Source organism: Pongo abelii, chromosome 4 (assembly GCF_028885655.2).
Source record: "Pongo abelii isolate AG06213 chromosome 4, NHGRI_mPonAbe1-v2.0_pri, whole genome shotgun sequence".
Classification (NCBI taxonomy): domain Eukaryota; kingdom Metazoa; phylum Chordata; class Mammalia; order Primates; family Hominidae; genus Pongo; species Pongo abelii.
The window spans coordinates 124,630,646-124,649,796 of record NC_071989.2 but is presented as its reverse complement, the minus strand read 5'-3'; the positions used below and the strand labels follow the sequence as shown (position 1 = coordinate 124,649,796).

General features: G+C 40.3%; 1 protein-coding gene across 3 annotated transcripts in view; it reads left to right on the top strand.

Moving 5' to 3' along the window:
• The window catches only part of SEMA6A (semaphorin 6A), a 130,607-nt gene that overhangs the window by 69,166 nt on the left and 42,290 nt on the right, over positions 1-19,151 (top strand). For all 3 annotated transcript variants that reach the window (XM_024247170.3, XM_002815807.5, XM_054555839.2), the window contains exons 2-10: positions 359-496; positions 2,926-3,043; positions 7,853-7,913; positions 8,913-8,975; positions 9,708-9,809; positions 13,386-13,476; positions 16,011-16,130; positions 16,806-16,894; positions 18,052-18,269. In XM_024247170.3, coding sequence (XP_024102938.2) covers positions 397-496; positions 2,926-3,043; positions 7,853-7,913; positions 8,913-8,975; positions 9,708-9,809; positions 13,386-13,476; positions 16,011-16,130; positions 16,806-16,894; positions 18,052-18,269 — 962 coding nt within the window. In that variant the 5' untranslated portion in view covers positions 359-396. The remainder of the gene's footprint in view (positions 1-358; positions 497-2,925; positions 3,044-7,852; positions 7,914-8,912; positions 8,976-9,707; positions 9,810-13,385; positions 13,477-16,010; positions 16,131-16,805; positions 16,895-18,051; positions 18,270-19,151) is intronic.

Below are 19,151 nucleotides of genomic sequence, written 5' to 3'. Positions count from 1 at the left end.
ATCAGAAATCTCCTATTTTTCAATATTGGCAGTCACCTCAAATTTCTGAGTGATTTTGAATGCAGTTTCGTGACTGTAAAATAGACATCTATAAAAGCCTAAAGATGGCTCAGGATAAAGGTACTAAAGCTCTTTGTTCCATATTGGAGAAACTTTGCAAAAGGGCTCAGATGCGTGGGGAAGGAGGTAGCAGTAGGTAATGGGTACAAGTTCCAAACACAAAAATCAACGAATTTACCATGTAGAAGATGTAAAGCAGAAGGCTTTTTTCCTCCTGAATTTATCTTTCAGGGTATTTCATTTTATGGCATTGAACAAAGCTGACTTGGAAAAAAATCTGTTCTTTACTTTTTGGCAGGGTGAAGTAGAGAAATAAAGTCTCCCCGCTGAACTACTATGAGGTCAGAAGCCTTGCTGCTATATTTCACACTGCTACACTTTGCTGGGGCTGGTTTCCCAGAAGATTCTGAGCCAATCAGTATTTCGCATGGCAACTGTAAGTACCCATGGTCTCACTCACTGTCTCCCTTTGAGAACATTTTAGCCTGAATCAGCCTAGCAGAAAATAAAAATGAAAAATGAAATAGAAAAGGTGACTTATTAGTCCTCTGTACGTGGCAAAGGTGGCTAATTCGAGTCTAGTCAAATTGATAGGATGATTTTTCTATAACTCCATCAGATGTTGTTGTGGGGACATGTGTGAGGATTTGAAACACCCCTCGTAACCCTGATGAAGTCTCAGCTACTACATGGAGGCCACGGTGTTCATGCCTTAAAATCAGCTCTGTGGGAGAATATCGCTATGATCTGGGTATTGGTGGTATTACTCACTTTTATATATAATTCATATATAGGGACTTTGCAAAATATGAACAAAAAATAATGACCATTTTGGAGTAGTTCAGAGAAAATTTTCTTTTTGGACTTAGAAGTTACATAGTTAATAGACTTTGGTAAAGAGAAATTAATTTATAGAGGACCTATTTTAACTGTTTATAACTTTCCTTTGGTCTCTGCTTCACTGTCAGTAGATACTGACATGATTAAGAATTCAGCTGTCTCCTCAAAAGAGGACAGTCCTGTCTATGTGTTGGATGGAACACTCAATTTACCACTTTTTTTCATGCCCTTCAAAAGGCTTAAGTATTTTATTACAGTAAAAATGTAAGAGAGCATTTTTTTCTAAATATCTGTTTAGAAAAGATATTACCCCAAAACAAAAACTGGGAGAGCCATACAAATGTGTCTAACATTAATATGGAATACTAAGGAGATCCAAATATGCCCCGTGTTCAGCTGTTCTTTCTGGGTTGGAAGAAAATGAGGTAGCAAAACTGACACACAAAACAATTAGAGAGTCCAAAGTCAAAGGGCATTATTAAGACCAAATGTGTAGTTCAAGCTCATCACTCCTGAAATAGAAGATGCTCGAGTATAGAAGGGACTCCAGAGCAGGGCGCGGTGGCTTACGCCTGTAATCCCAGCACTTTGGGAGGCCGAGGTGGGCGGATCACGAGGTCAGAGATGGAGACCATCCTGGCCAACGTGGTGAAACCTGTCTCTACTAAAATACAACAGAAAAAAAAAAAAGTCAGCCGGGCACAGTGGTGCGTGCCTGTAGTCCCAGCTATAGGAGGCTGAGGCAGTGGAATAGCTTGAACCGGGGAGGCGGAGATTGTAGTAAGCCGAGATCACACCACTGCACTCCAGCCTCGTGACAGAGCGAGACTGTCTCAAAAAAAAAGATGGGACTCCAGCCCAAATGGACTACTGTAAGCCACCCCTCAGTGGTCACTCAAATCCACGATCATTTGAGTTGTTTCAGCAATCTCCTTGATGAACGGATACATGAAATTTCAAAGCAGTGGAAGGGAAAGCACAAGATTGTCTTATACTAAGCTCCCTTGTAAATAAAATATAGTAAGCCTCCTGATAAGGTACTCACTGTGAGTAATGGTCAGATACTACAAGGGTGTAAAGTGAGGGTCGAAGCATAAATCTGTGAATGGTTTTCTAGTCATCATTTACACTCCCACCCCTCTCCAGAAAATAAGTGCCTTTTAAATGTGGCTCATCTTTCTTTCCTCCTGAGTTTGTGTGGAGGCTCGCCAGTGCTCTGGAGATTGTAGGTGTAAAGGCAGAGATGTTGAGATGCAGGTATTTTTAAAGGCCAGATCTCAATACAGATTGGCCACTCTCAGTCAAAGAGAACTGTAGGAAAAGAGAAATATGCTCATTGACTCACCAAGACAGTGAAAATTTCAGATCACCTGACTGGCTACACTCAGTTTGACCCTGTCCTGTCAAAGCCCACATCTCTGTGAAATTGTTAGCCAATTGCTTAACTCAAGAGTGAACTTCCCACAGTTCCTAGAATGCCAACCAACCTCTCAGGGCTGCCTTCAATAGTGGATTATTCCAACTGGACGCCTGTGGAGACTGTATTTTTCTTCTGGCTCCTGGACAAGGGCTCTCGCCTCCAGACCACATTGCATTTGTGGTGATTGATGGGAAGGCTGCTTTGAAATAGTTTTGTCCCGAGACAAGATCTTTGGCAGACTGCCCCCTCAGGCTTAGCTCTACAGAAGATGAAAAGAAAACTGTGGAAGAAAAGAGCACCTTCATGCAAAGCGTTCACTAGCAAGTTGAGCCCTGAGAAAGAGAGACAAATCAAAAATTGTGACACTTAGAAATATAAATCCAGGCTTATTGTCATCTAGAAATGAAAGTGTAACTTGATGAACCTTAAAGAGCACTCTTCTATCATATTTCCTAAAATAACAGACTCATATGGAAATGGAAAATGGTGGCATGGTCTGACTTCAACACGGCTTTCTTTTGTGACCTGTCCCCCTCCCCTCCCTACCCTGTCAATTCCTGGCTTGATTTGCTTTTCCTTTCTTGCCCCATCTCCTCTTTTCACAGATACAAAACAGTATCCGGTGTTTGTGGGCCACAAGCCAGGACGGAACACCACACAGAGGCACAGGCTGGACATCCAGATGATTATGATCATGAACGGAACCCTCTACATTGCTGCTAGGTAAGGGGCCTTTTACCCATGTCTGCCTTCAGAGTGTCCAAAAGCCCAAGGTCCTAAATTTACCAGCTATGCATTATTTTTAAGATCTTGAGGTTTCTAAATAGAGTGTTATTTAATTTACAGGCTCCTTTAATTTATCAAGCAATCATTATTTCAAAATTGTCTGTGTCTGTTTAACCCTATGTGGATTTAAATAGAAATAATAGCATATTTGGGCACTTACACTCAAATAATCCACTGTTTATCTTGAACATATATGCAAATATTTATTCAAGCACCCATTAGAATGCTCTGCTCCTCAATACTTTGTTTGAGATGGAGTTTTCGTTCTTGTTGCCCAGGCTGGAGTGCAGTGGCGCAATCTCAGCTCACTGAAGCCTCCCTCTCCTGGGTTCAAGCAGTTCTCTTGCCTCAGCCTCCCAAGTAGCTGGAATAACAGGCATGCACCACCATGCCCGGCTAATTTGGTATTTTTAGTAGAGACAGGGTTTCACTATGTTGGTCAGGCTGGTCTTGAACTCCTGACCTCAGGTGATTCACCCACCTCGGCCTCCCAAAGTGCTGGGATTATAGGCATGAACCACTTCATGTGGCCTAATACTTATTTATTAAATTAAGTTGAATGTGTAAACATGTATTATATAGTGTGAATGTAGGTGTGTGCATTAAACCTATTTGTATTTTTGCAGTTAACATATATATCATTGATAATCTATATCATCACTTTGAAAGAACGGCAATGACAACCAAAGAAAGCACAATATATATTTCAGAAGGTTTTTATTTGGTTCTGGTAAAAAAAAAAATCCATTGGGGAAATGTTATTTAGACAGACAGACTGACGTCTTAAGGCTGAATGGCATGGTAAGAATACGCCTCAAACAGGGATCACATAAATTTAGGCTTTTGTTATAATTTTGCCCTTAATTTAGCCAGACCACAACTTCTCTGGCCATAAGTATCCTCTGCCAAATGAGATGTTGTATTTGATTACCTTAATGAAGTCCCTAAGGAGTCCAACAATATATGATCCTCCATTTTGGGAGTGTGTAGCTATTCAAAATAATTCCAAATGAACAGCAACATGGAGCACTATCTTGTAGTGTTCCCTGTGGTCTTTCTTGGCTCTACACTGTTTAATCATTTCACCCTGGGGAGAAGAAATGGAGATTATGCTTTTTTTTGAGACGGGGTTTCACTCCCATCGTCCAGGCTGGAGTGCAATGGCGCAATCTCAGCTCACTACAACCTCCTCCCACCAACCAGGGTTAAAGCAATTCTCCTGCCTCAGCCTCCTGAGTAGCTGGGACTACAGGTGCCCGCCACCACGCCCAGCTAATTTTTGTATTTTTAGTAGAGATGGGGTTCCACCATGTTGGCCAGGCTAGTCTCGAACTCCTGACCTTCAAGTGGTCCACCCACCTCGCCCTCTCAATGTGCTGGAATTACAGGTGTGAGCCACCGTGCCCGTCCTAGAAATGGAGATCATTTCTGTCTGGCATAAGGAAAGAACAAGTAAATAACAGTGGTTGATTCTTCTAAAGCACTTAGATGTTCCGAGGTGATAAGCTGTGCAACATAAAGTTAAAAAAAAAAGGGCTAGACTAAAACGTCCTGAAACTGCCCCTAACTTGGCTACAGGAAGCAATGCCCAAATACTTTCCTAAAGTTTTACTTTACAAATACTTATACAGTATATACAACTAGTATGCTGTACACATACAATTAACAAACATAGCTGTAGATTCTTTATGAATGTCAATTCATCCAATCCTGGAAACAACCCTATAAGAAGGAGCTATTATTATTCACATGTCTTATAGGAGGAATCCAAGGGACAGATAGGTGAAATGATGGGGCCAAAATGACAGAGGCAGGATTTGAACCAGGGTGGTCTTGCTCTAGAGTCCATACTGTCATTGCCTGTACTTTGCTGCATATTGAGGAACAGAGCTGGTACTGTTTGTCCTGAGAATACCCTTGTAATAGCTATTGCCCAAGAACATGGTCATTATGAGTAGCCACTATAAAGCATTTCCATAAGATGCTCAGTAGTCAGTAGTCACCTCTCTGATAGAATACCAGCTCCTTCTTAAATGTCATTTTTATTTTCCTAAACGTAATAGGGTTGGAAAATGACATTAATACTGAATTGTCTAAGGGCTGATCAAAACAAATGATAAAACATTGAATCTGTGAGAAATAGGTTGACTTAAGAATCTCTTGTGAATTGTTCACTTTCTAGTTGAGTCTCCAGGGGAAAAAATGGAAAGCAGACTGCCCTTGTATTCGATGATTTAGCAGGGTGTGGACCACAGGTCCCAGGGCTACCTGAGTGTTAGTAGCAAGGTCCTATGCAGACTTAAAAGTGACCATTAGTCTAGCTCATTAAAACCAAGAGAGTTTTACTCTAACTCCTCACCCCAAGGAAGGAAAGGAAAAGAAGAAATAGAAGGATAAAAAGAAGAAACACAGTAATATTTTTGAAACTATCAAATAAGCTCATCTTTATTAAAGGTCAAGTTTGTATCACTGTAGCACTGACATGTTTGTTTTCACACCATACGCAGCCACTTCCTCTCAACACACACCCTTAGAAAAATTCTTAAAGGAGTTCCATGCCCACCATATTTAGGACTTCTTCTCTCCTTTTAATTTTACACTTTATTTTTACACTTCCAACTTTAATTCACTTTAATTTTACACTTCTCAACATTGCTCTGAGAGATCCAGGTTTCTAGGCAGCAAGTAACACGATTTAAAGCTAAATCCCTCCCTGCACCCCCCGCCCCCCGCCCGCCCAGGTTCAAGCCATGGCAACACAATTCAGTGGTGCTTGCTGGAGGGGGAAGAGGAAGTCCTAGGATTAAGTCAGTTTATGTTCAAACAACTTAATTCAGGAAGAACAGTGTATGAGACCTGGGATGCACACTAAGATGGTTGGGAATGACCCCTGACCCTGGTCTGTGGTTTACCATAAAGCACCATTTTTATTTGCTAGGGCCATGCGAGCTTTTGGATATTGAAAAAGATTGTCATTGTCCAAAAGAAGATTTCATTCACAGAATTCTGTGTTTAAAAGGCTTCCCAGTTCTTCTAGACAATTGGTGTCAGCAATCGCAAGCCAAGTCCCATCCAGAACCCAGGGGACTGAGTGAGGGTTGGTGGCAAGAACCCCTTTCAATTCTGCTTTATTATTATCCACTTTGTAAATTCCTCTTCTTTTTTAATCTCTAAACTGCTAATTAACATAAACAGGCCATGCCAAAAGGGGGCAATCTGAGAGCTTTCTGAGGAGCTGCCAATGCATATTAATCAGTTGTTCATTTACAATTCATATGTTCAGCTCCGACTTAAGTTTTGAGGGGAGGCAGGCAAGGAAAAGCCTCGAGTCATCTCAAACCTGATAGCAAAGTAATAGGCAATTCCAGTCCAATAATGAGTCTGACCACAGCACCACCAATAAAGTCAAGCAAGTAATAAACAAATGCAATAAAACTGCCTTGAAATTAAAGGGCAGGGTGATTCTGGCAGCCTACTGAAGTTTGAAGAAACTTCCCTATTCAGCAATTTACAAAACAGGCCCCTACTCCTCCACCCCTTACCACGCCCTTCCCCCCCTTCCCCCATGCACACTCACAGTAGCTGGCAAGGGAATTTTCTAAGCCAACTGCCCTTGCCGCTGGTTTTATTTTCACATGAGACGGCCTGTTATCTTTCTCTGTTGTATTTTTCCTAAAACAAAAAGCAAACAGATTTCCCAAGAACTGAAAAAAATTGTATATATATATATATGTGAATCCTGCAAATAATTCCTTTCTTATCACCTCCCCACTCTTTCTTTTAAGTAACGAGGGGACTTAAAAGTCTGCATGGGAGACGAGGTCCTGGTTTAAAGCTGTGGGTAATTTTCCAGCGCCAGGACTTCCTGCATTTTAGAAAAAGTCAATGTTATTTCAAGGGAAAATGAGCTGTTTTGCTTTCCCTCACTAGCCCCCCATCTCCTCTGTTGAATATAGTTCTTTTCTTTTCTTTCTTACGAATTCCAGACAAAAACGCCCTTGTACTCAGCTCACACAGAAGGGGATGTTTAAATATAGCCCCACACCTGAGCTGCTGATTCTCTTTCTCTCCTTCCAAGGCTAGATTGGCAGCAAATTGTAAAGACAACCCAATTCTCAGCAAAACAGGAAGGTGAACAGAAGCAAGAAATGTAAACTTTAGCTTAAGTACATTTTAGACTTTAATTGACCATCATTATGAGGGAAAAGAGTGGCTTCTGGAAATAATTTTACCTTTGTCGTCATCCATCCTGTCGATCAAATAATCACAGTTAAGATGGAAATATATTTTCAAAAGAGAGATGGAGATGGAGATCATTTTTTTGTTAGCCTTCTTGATGAACAGATGTGGCATGTTGAATACCAAGTATTTGGTACATGTATTTGAAGATAATGAAAGGGCACACGAATGCACCTGTGTTCTAGTCTTTGGGCCGATTTAACTTTCAGAGCCCTCCCTTCTGAGCTACATATATGCAGATGCTATAGTTCTAGTGTCAGAGAGAAGAGCTAATACAGGAAAGTTTTCATAAAGGGTGCTCCTTGGAGCACAATGCCATGATTTATCAGAAGGTGCTAAATGGGATCCGGAGACATCTCTTGAAGGCTGCGCTCTTTTCTTCTTGCATGTGGATATCATGAACATGGATATGGGCTTATCTGCCCTGATAAGACATAACTCATTAAGCAGAAAATGAACTGTTTTGACTCTGTGTTTGACCTTGTATTAATTTTTCTTTGCCTATAGGGACCATATTTATACTGTTGATATAGACACATCACACACGGAAGAAATTTATTGTAGCAAAGTAAGTTGTTTTAAAACCATATTTGTAAAATGAAGGACCTTTGGATAGTTCTTGAACAGAATGTGTATTTTAAGTGCATTAAGATGATGTAGCTAATCATAATTTAGAGATGCCAACGTGCATTTTGTGAAATCCTAATTAGGGAATAGGTTAGGATTTAATATATGTTCAGAAACAGTTATGTACTTCATATTTTATTCATCAAATATATGTGTACATATACATTTTGAAGTTTTAGGTAATTTGTACATTTCTTTTATAAAAATATTGCCTCATTTATCCAGGAAAATATCAGTTTTCATAAGTAAAATTTTGTTCCACAAATGTATTCTACAAAGGTTTCAATGTTATATTTCCATGTCTTGCAGTATTAAGTTTGATTTGACTGTTGTGGTTCAGGAACTTGATCGTTACCCATTTCAGAGAGACATAAAGTATAACCTAAGCTTTCCTCATAACTCCACATGGGGATATTTTAGTTCATAAAACCTGTGCCATAGGAATAGAAGATCCCTTCAGTCCATTAATCTATGTGAAGGAGTATAACCTGAATTAAATCTTTTTCCACCTAGAGTGAATGTCCTCTTTATGTTTAAGAAAATGACTTCTGTATTTTAAGAAAAAAGCCTTCTTTATAAAAATGGATTTATCAACTGAAAGGGCAAAGACATATATTTTATCCAAATGAGCATAATTTGGCAAATTAATTTGGATAGTTTATGTAAAATTTCCACACTCTTGTTTATTCTTCTTTCTTTTCTCCTTCATCTTTATCTCAAACAGAAGAAGACCATTTTGTGGTTTAAAAGAGTTCAAAATTAAACAGAGGTTTTCATCTGGAATCTTTTGTTGTTATGGTGAATTAATCATGGAGAAAGGGTGCAGAAAGCTTTCAATAAATATATGTTCTGCCTTTAGTCTCCCCAAGGGAACTCTTACTTCTAAAATCAAACGCAACAACCTCTGGGCTCTAATTGATTTCTTTCTTGATCCCTGCAGAAACTGACATGGAAATCTAGACAGGCCGATGTAGACACATGCAGAATGAAGGGAAAACATAAGGTAGGCAATTTTCATTTCTCCTGCAGCTGCCACTTTGGGTTAAGTTTTTGACTGTTATCTCCAGCCATAGACCGTGATGTAGAATGGATTGTGCTTTTTCCCTTTTCCCTCAGTAATTGCTTTTTTCATCAACTTATTGAAGGCTTTAATTTGCAAAAATAGTTTGCTTTTAATGTGATGAAACATTACAACAGCTGCTAGGCTTGCATCATGAACTACTTAGGCACACACAGGATTATGGACACAAAGCCGGCTGCCCAGAGTCTTCTGAGTGCACTCCGATGTCTACCTCGGCAGTCCAAGGCCCACAGGGAGTCTGTGGAAGAGCTCATAAAAGGCTGCCGCAGACATGCGGGGTTTTGTGCCTTTGGTCATATAACAACATAAAAACACACTTCAACCAGCAGCTTTGTACATCAGGGAACGCTGGAGCATCTGACATTAAAATTAATATGATGGGAGGTTGGCATTTCCAGGCTTGCCTTCCTTTTGTGACATAAAATAAACACACACTCTTCCATTCTATGCCTTGTTTTTATTTACTGTTGAAAGAGTAATCGTTGATGTCGGCATCATCTTGTGGTTAACATCAGGAAGAACTTGAACTTTTAATGGGAGAAGTCCTCAGGCACCTCCATTTTAACCTTACTGTCAGCCAACCATAGCATACAGTGAAGAATCACTTTCTGTACTGAATGGACACGATACAAAACAGTTTGAATTATTTTTCAGGATGAGTGCCACAACTTTATTAAAGTTCTTCTAAAGAAAAACGACGATGCATTGTTTGTCTGTGGAACTAATGCCTTCAACCCTTCCTGCAGAAACTATAAGGTAAACGCTATTTGTCGGTTGGAACCACACTGCCAGGAGGCATTTCATAATTTACTGTGATTGTACCTGCAGCAACCTAAGAGGGGTAATTCAACACCACCTGAGTTCCTCTCACTTGTTCAACTTAATGTATTGCTCCACATGAGTGATCCTAAGCAGGCTTCTAAGCTTCCTGTTTGTTCAGGATTGATTGACACATCTTTAAAGAGCCTGCCTACCAAAGTTAGTTTCTGTAAGACCCTTTTCTCTATTGTTCAGAAGACTGACATACTTACCACATACACCATGTGGATTTCCTCTCTCTATTTTTTTTCTCCCTCCCACCCCACTATCTAACTTCTGAGCACAAAAGCACACTTATATGGTGAGTGATTTCTATTCTAAAAGGTATCTCAAAAGCATGGCATTTGAAACTGTAGACTTTCCTACAAGAACACAGGAATTTAATTACATTGGGCACTCAGCTTTCTTGACCACGGCCTTACTTACTTTGGCTTTATGCAAGGGCTGGAAAAAGCCCTCTTAAAGAGTTAGTAAATCTAGCTGGTTTTGATGCAGCTAACAGAGGTGCTGATGAAGGAGCAGGGAACTCGCCAGGCCTGGAAGCAGAGGTGGCAGTGATCTGAGGTCTTGGCTGCACCACTGTTAGCTTTCCTTGTATATCTTTCTGCCAGCCTTTCTCTCAGGAAACATGTACTGTGTTTCTACTCTGGCCCGTCGCTGAGGTTGTAAAGACAGACAGGAGGCCTCATCCCTTAGGGAAGCCAGGCAGGGAGAAGAAAACAACAATTTCATGGGGTTGCTGCCATGGTGACATCATGCAATGGATTATGGAAGCACAACACAAAAGTTCCTGCCATGCATGAGGTGAGGAGCCTGGGAAGCTTCAGAAGATGACCCCCTGTCTTCAAACTTTCCTACCTGTTGTTCTCACACCGGGAACACAAATACCACCGCCCTTAAGAAACACAGGCTCTCCAAGGGCAGGGATTACATCTGTGATTCTCCAGAACCTAACATAGTGCCTCCCAAACAGGCGTTTAATTAATTTTTGTAAAGCATTGAATGAGGCAATGCCTAACCTTTGTCTTAAAGGGTAAGGAGAAATTAGCCAAATGAAGGAAGAAAAGCATTCCAGTTAGCAGGGAACAGCATGAACAAAGGCATGGAGTAAGAAATGGCCTATTGAGCTCGAGAAATCTCATTTGATTCTGAATTGTGTGACTGTGAAATGACAAGTGTTAACAGAAAAAACTTGAGATGTAGATAGCCCCAGGGATAAAGGGAAGAGAATAGATAAAACTGGTAGGATTTAATAATAGATAAGCACAGGATAAAGAGAGAAGAGAGGTGAGTCAAGAATGACTCCTAGGCCATCTCTTGGTGAGTAGATGGATGGGGCTGCCACCAATTCAGACAGGAAATAAAGGAAGAGCTGTGAGGTTGGGGTTGGGGGTTGGGGAGTGTGAAGGTAAGGGCTCCATTTTGCACAGTATGAGAATGCCAAGCACTGTGAACAGCACTGCCTATGGGACATGAATAGAGCTATCTAGCAAGAAGTTGGATCAGTAAGCTTTGGTTTAGAGAGAGATGCGGGGAGAAATATAGATTTGGGTTCCATCATCATAAAGTGAAACCCTAGGAGTGGGAAGAATGAGAAAAGCAATGATAGGCTGGAATCTGTACCAGCAAGCTCACCAGAAAAACCCTCTGTCTTTTGGCATGTATAGTGAAGGGAAGGTCTGTTTGACCCTCTTACTCATCTTCCATCTTACACTTGGAAATGGGCACCAACAGGTCCAGGATTAGGGTGGAGCAAGTGAGGCACGTGCCTCAGGCACAAAATAGAAGGGGGCACCAAAAAATTCAGTAATTAAGATGTTAGATTTTTAATGCAATATTTTTTAAAAATCAAAATTAATAAATAAAGGTCTGTCATAAACCAAAGATCAAGTTTTTAAGTATAAAGACAAGATCCATCAGTTTATAATAGAGGTAGCCAGTCTAGCCCAGCATTTACTCTAACTAGTGACAGCATACAGATAAGGTTTCAACTTTAATTTACCACTTAATATTCCATCCCTGTTTGTCATTGTTTAGGACTCATTAAGATTAATGCTTCTAACAAATCCCAAGGAATTCCCTAGATGGGAAGCTATCTTTTATGACAAAGTACAGGTTTTCTTGGCACAGTATTATACAGGCCATGAATGGTCTGGCTTATTCTTTCTGTACATGTTCCATTTCCCACGATTCTACACTTATAGTAATGCCGTCACCTCTTGCTTGTTCTTGCCACACCTGCTGAGACATGCTCCAGGAGCCCAGGCCTCTCAGAAGCCGCAGATGGGATGTTGCTCATGCTCAGTTCCCAACAATATGCCTAGCACTGTGAATGGTAGTAAGAACCCTTGGCATTGCTCAGAAAAGTGTATTTTTAGACTCAGGGCACAGTGTGACATTGCTGATGATATGGGACATAATGTATTTGGCTGCAGGGAGAACGACAGCTTCTGTCTTAAGTGCTTTTTATCAACGGATCAGGACAAAGGTTCAAAGTGAAAACAATGACCAGCCTTCCACTGAAAAACCCAAGTCTTATCATAGCTCACAGGCATCAAGTTGATTAGAGTGACATGAAGCAAGAGAGTGACAAATTTTCAGTATCTGCCTGTCTACCATGCCCGATCTATATTAATTTTTATAACACAAGTAAGCTGAATGTGTTAGAAAGGTTATAGCCCCAAATTAGATTATCAAGCTTATCTAGGGGAGAGCTTTGAAGGCTACCCACTATAAATCTAAAACTGTACTCCCTGCCCTTTTCCTCCTATTCTCTAAATCTTTTGAACTTCTGCAAAAATCAGGCTGGGTCTTTGTATAATTATCTGTACCCGATAGTGGTTTAACTTCCCAGGAGCTGCTGTGAAGTCTAAGATTTGATGACTGCTTCAAGGGTTAGTTTTCACTTCTTGGAAAGAGGAATTCACCATGGCTTTTGTCTCTGGACCTTTCCAACCTCGCAAACCGAAACGTTTGTACTTCACTACTTCTTGCCTTTGACCAGCTACAGCTATAACTTTTTTTTTTTTTTCTAGGATTAGTTACATTATAAAGAAAACCATATACCCCTTGTCTATTGTTTTCCTCATTGATAGGATTAGAGCGTGCACAGCTTAGGATAAGGGCATTTCCGTTGCATCACTGTGTGCTAAGCATCATTTTTGAATACATGCCAGACCCACAGACCACAAAGTCTGTCAGAGTTCAACAGAAAGCTCTTGGTTGGTATAAAATATCTGAAAAGGACTTTCATAAAAAAATGTGCTGCGTGGAAGAGTACGCTGCTTGAAAGAATGTCTGATTTGACCATGTTTCCCCTACAAATATGTTTTTAACACAGCTATTTTATGTGATTCTCAACTACAGTTTTAAAAAAACTGTTGGCTTCAACAGGGTCCATCTCAAAGTGGTTACAGATTACAAAAGGCCTGTCACATCCTGGAAATTATTTCTGAGGGTTTAGGGCAAAAGAAAAGATTGTTGTTTGTAATTAAGTCCGATTATTTCATTTAGATGGATACGTTGGAACCATTCGGGGATGAATTCAGCGGAATGGCCAGATGCCCATATGATGCCAAACATGCCAACGTTGCACTGTTTGCAGGTAAACAGCATAGCGCTGAACATGTGATGAATCAGTTAGGGAATGTTTGGGCTCAAATAATAGAAAATCCCACCTCAAACCACCAATGTAAAAAAAATAATAATAATTAAATTTAAAATCCCCTACCGATGTGCATTTACTGTTTAAGGTAGGATGGACTTTGGGGTTGGCTAGATTCAACAACTCAACAGTGTCATCCGGGAGGCAGGTCCTTTTCATTCCCATGCTCTATGTTGACCTCATGATGAGACTGGTGGTTCCCACAGTCAGAGGATGACTGCCAGCCCCAATTAGGGCTACATGTCTTATTGTCCACATATAGAAAAGAAAGGGAAAGAAACAAAAGGAAGCCTCTGGAAGGTCTCTCAGAGCAATGAGGCCACATACCCACAAGCTTCCAACAAACGTCTTCTCAAATATCATTGACCTGATTAGGTTACACGCCCATCTCTGACCGAAAGACCATGGTGGCTGAGGCGAGGGTGCTAATTGCTTAAGCTGACCTCTACTCTCCAACACTACTCCTTCTTTCCACTGCAAAAGATATAAAGAAATAGCAAACAGACCATCATTTTCAGATGTAGTGGGATTTTTGTGTATGAGTTTGTGTGCTTTAATTAGAAATTTATTTAGGAATTCATTACCAGCTGTGTATGTGGAGGTGGGTGTAAGAGAAGTGTTGGTATAATAGTGATTGTTATAGCTTGTAATAAAGCAGTTAGCTATAATTTCCATCACAACAGCTAAAAACTGGCACATACTAGGTGGATGAGGGACCCTAGGGCTTTGATTATGAAACAAGATTAGTTCCTGGCTTCTGGCTTCCTAAACCTCTCCCTCAGTGTCATTCATTTGTGGGCCTGAATCTACAGTGATAGATTGTCAAGTTAAGAAGGGCACGTTCCTCAGGTTCTCCCACTAAATGAGAGCACAGTATTACTGAGAAGCAGTTCCGTCAAGAATACAAAGTCTTGTAGACCTGTTTGTGAGGTAGGAGCAAGGCTAGTGGAGAGAGTACTTGAGCATATTCCAAGTGCATGACTACTGCTGGAGGTCCTCACTGACACTTGGAGCCTGCATTAGTTGGGACCTTGCAGAATGTGGCTGCAGGGGAGAATTTAAATTTAACTGTAGGGCCGGGAGTGGTAGCTCTCGCCTGTAATCCCAGCACTGTAGGAGGCCAAGGCGCGGGGCTATAGGAATATAGAATACATATTCTATAGTCTTATATAAAGAATGTCTTCATGACCTGGGGCTCAAAATCCATAAGAAAAGTTATGATTCCTAGATATTTTTTGGGCCAATTGAAAGGTTTGCTCTCTGCAGTTTAAATCTACCAAAATAGTCAAAACTTATTGATATATAGCTGTTAATACTGCAGATATTAAGACATCTCTAAATTGAACCTGGACAAATTTTAATTATTTTAAGACCAAAGACAGACATCAAGATCTTTATTTATTTGGATATGAGTTTTTTTAAAACAAACAAACAAAACAATAAGCCATTATGTTTACACTACATATAAAAGAGCTTGAACAGTACTATGTTGTATGTAAGTCACTTTGACATACAACTAATGAATATATGTAATCCACTAAAAGTGAATCACGGAAGTAATTTTTTTATTTTGAATATAATTCTTGTTTCCATGTAATCAACATAGATTTTGCCATTCTAGAACACCCCTTTTGATTATTTGTTGGCAGAGTGTTTGCTAAGCCAGGAAGGAACCAAAAGGTCTAGAGACTAATCTTCAGTCTGCTTTATTCTCTTATGCCTGGGATCTACCCTCAATCATATCTCCACCAAAGCATGAATTATTAAAGAAAGACCTGTTTGAACTCAGCGTCACCCCTTCCCCTTTCTTCTTTGCTTTAGCATGTTGTGTTTCAGAATGTTTTTAGTTTGTGACTTTGGAGATACCGAAGCAAATACCTGTTATTGAAACCAGATTGCGAGGGTTTAGTGAACTGTCAAGCCTAAGGTCAAGAGGAGCTGTGACTCTCAGGACGCTAGCAATTTAGTCAGCCCTTTTTTGCTTATGAACCCTCTCTCTTCAACTCCTCTCACCTGATGAGGCTGAGAACTTCTTTACTTATGCATGTGCCTAAAATTTCTGGGGACACAATCAGCATCTATCTTTCCCTGGGCTCTCACCTAATCCAGTTTACCATGGTGTGGTGGCAGTAGTAGTGTCCAAGGATCCTTGGCCTTGAGGTTTCAGTCAAGGTCCAGCTAATCAAGTGAAGCAAACATCTTCCATTTTCCCTGTTCCCTGAGCTGCTGCTGCTGCTGCCGCTTAAAAAAATTGCCATGCAATTTTAAAATGAAAAATGTTTCATCTCTCATGATCCCAATTTAAAATGGTTAGGAATGTGGGCCAAGAGTTTTCCCAGCAACTCTTGGATTTTTCCCAGTTGTCCTATCTCATTTGCCTGATGTTGGAAAGCAATCTAGGGGATGTCTTTATTATTCCTCCACCCCCACTGACTTGCTCCCACCCTGTTCACCTCTTTTCTTTTTCTTCTAAGATGGAAAACTATACTCAGCCACAGTGACTGACTTCCTTGCAATTGACGCAGTCATTTACCGGAGTCTTGGAGAAAGCCCTACCCTGCGGACCGTCAAGCATGATTCAAAATGGTTGAAAGGTGAACAAACAATTAAAAGAAGGAGGGTCGGAGGGGAGGAGAACACACATCTTGTGGGAGATTTAGACTGTTTCTTCATTTGAGTAATGGCTTCTGACAGAGAGAAACATGTAAATTGCATCTTTGGCTTCAACTGATTTATTTACCTCCCTTTTTTCCTTCCCCTGAGTTTCTGGAGTATTAACAAAACTACCAATGCCACAACAATAGAATACATTACATTCATGTTTTCTTGCTTCAAGCTCTCATCTCTGAGTTCTGCATGAAAAGAACTGAACAATGCATTCATGGAAGGGGACAGGGGCTTGGAAGTGGTGGGGAAGAGGAGAAAAGCTATTCACAACCCTGTATGAGTCAGGGTGACGAGGCAATGTATACAAAATCTTCTCTGTAATAGGGGCATTCCATTGTGGAAAGTAAAATTACAGAGATATGCAAAATTCGATAGTTCTTCATTGTTGATTGCAAAGCTTCTGAAAGACATGATGTGTAAGTGTGAATACCTTGTGAAATCACCAGCACTTGCATGTGTGAAGTCATTAGAAATGGTTAGTGTTAACCAAATGTCTAATGGTGCTACACTTTTAATTAATAACATGTCTTTGGCTACACTTGATTGAAATTCTGATAACTCTTTGTGACATGTTCCCAATTAAAGTGCCTGTTTGTCTACAGAACCATACTTTGTTCAAGCCGTGGATTACGGAGATTTTATCTACTTCTTCTTCAGGGAAATAGCAGTGGAGTATAACACCATGGGAAAGGTAAGAGGGGATGCTGTCCCTGGCTCACTTTCTAACACTTTCAGAAACCCACACCTTTGGTCAAATGTTGTTATAAATGATCTTGAAATGAGAACCATAAATCTAATAACAGAGTGCAGTCTGGAGGCCCTATCTGCTGTTTCAGAACAGTAACGAATCGCAAGAAATCTCTTAAGTATTTCTATTGAAAATTTATGTTTGGTTGGTTTCATGCTGAGATTCAAGTATCTTTTTTTTCTTTTTGAGACGGAGTCTTGCTCAGTTGCCCAGGCTGGAGTGCAGTGGTACAATCTCGGCTCTCTGCAACCTCTACCTCCCGGGTTCAAGTGATTCTCCTGCCTCAGCCCCCCGAGTAGCTGGGATTACAGGCATGCGCCACCGTGCCCGGCTAATTTTTTTATTTTTAGTAGAGACAGGGTTTCGCCATGTCGGCAGGGTGGTCTCGAACTCCTGACCTCAAGTAATTCACCTGCTTCAGCCTCCCAAAATGCTGGGATTACAGGCATGAGCCTGTGCACCTGGCCCGAGAGTCAAGTGTCTTGAGATGTGGTTTCCAGGTATACTCAACAGTTTTGTTTTTTTTTTCTTAATTGAGTTGCTCCACAGAGATTGTAAGTATCCAGTATCTTTAATCAAATTGAGTCTTGATTTTTGTCTTTACTGCAAAAAGCAATATACAACACTTAGGGGATGTCCGTTTTAGTTCTTTCTACCAGAGAGTTGATCAAGGTCCCTAAGTTGGAGGGTAACATAGAATGCCAGGGTGGCTTGCACAGATTCAGGGCCCAGAGGCAGCTAGTGAGGATGGCAGAGATTGTGCATACAAAGTGTGCTTTTGTTCGAGGAAATAAAAAGCTAAGCAGTCTGTATGGAAATGAGTTTATGTGGCTCGGAGCTGATTCCCTGAAGGATTTATGGCTCTGTATTAAATGCCACAGCCTTATCTTTTAAAACATGCTGCTCTAATGCTGAGTTTTCCTCTTTTTTTGTTTTCTTTCTTTCTTTCTTTTTTTTTTTTTTTTTGCTACTGATTTTAGAAACAGTATTAAATTAAGCACCTTGTTGTTTTGTTTCTGTTTTCAAGGAATGCAGATTCTACTAAGATCTCCTTGCAAAATGAATGCATTTAATTTTCCCTATGTGTTTTTCCTCTGCAGGTAGTTTTCCCAAGAGTGGCTCAGGTTTGTAAGAATGATATGGGAGGATCTCAAAGAGTCCTGGAGAAACAGTGGACATCGTTCCTGAAGGCGCGCCTGAACTGCTCAGTTCCCGGAGACTCTCATTTTTATTTCAACATTCTCCAGGCAGTTACAGATGTGATTCGTATCAACGGGCGTGATATTGTCCTGGCAACCTTTTCTACACCTTATAACAGGTAATCATGCCTTAGCTGTGTTGACCTCATCAATTCTTTCTGGCTTCCTTCTCCCAGGGGCTTCTCTTCTAATAAACAATATTTGCAACTGACTGAAAATTGCATTCATTGTGTGTAGCTAAGAAGCACTTAACACTTAGTTTTCATCAACAAATTAATGGTAGTTTATAAGCACTATTAAGTTAGGTTTTAGGGGAAGTAATTAGATAAATTATGACAATATCTTCTATTTATATAAGCCTGGTATATAAACACTTTGTATGTGTTATTTATAAATCCTTCTAGTAATCCTAGAAACTAGATAATATTGTCCTCTTTTTCCACTTAAGGAAAGTGAGCTCGACATATTATACTACTTGGTCCAAGTAGTCAGTAGATGGAAGAGGCAGTTTGGAACTCAAGAATGTTCCTCCTGTCTCTTCTAGGTCATCTAATAATTTGCAGTATTTGACTTTTAATATTCTCATGACTGGATCAGTACCTTTGGAAGTTAAAACACTGGAAATGTATTAAAGTGCTACAGGGTAAAATCTAGGATTCAAGATAAAGGACTTAGGTTATTAACCTGTCCAACAAAGCCACCCTTGGGCAAGCTCACTCAACAAGTTGGGCCACAACCCAGACCCCAACCGCAGCACCAGAATCTGACTCTGGAAGGCTCTAGTGAGAATTTATAAATCATCAAACATTGTACCTACAAATTATGAGTGTCAGCCTAGTCACTCCTATTTTTGTATTTAGTTAAAACTAAGACTTCGAGCAACTAAATGATGCAGTAGTAATTGTTCCTAGAGCAGTGAAAATGTGTACAGAACAGAAGGAAGATAAGCATTAGTGTTTTTCCTTAGTACTCAGCTCTCTGTTAAGCCAACAAGATTTCAC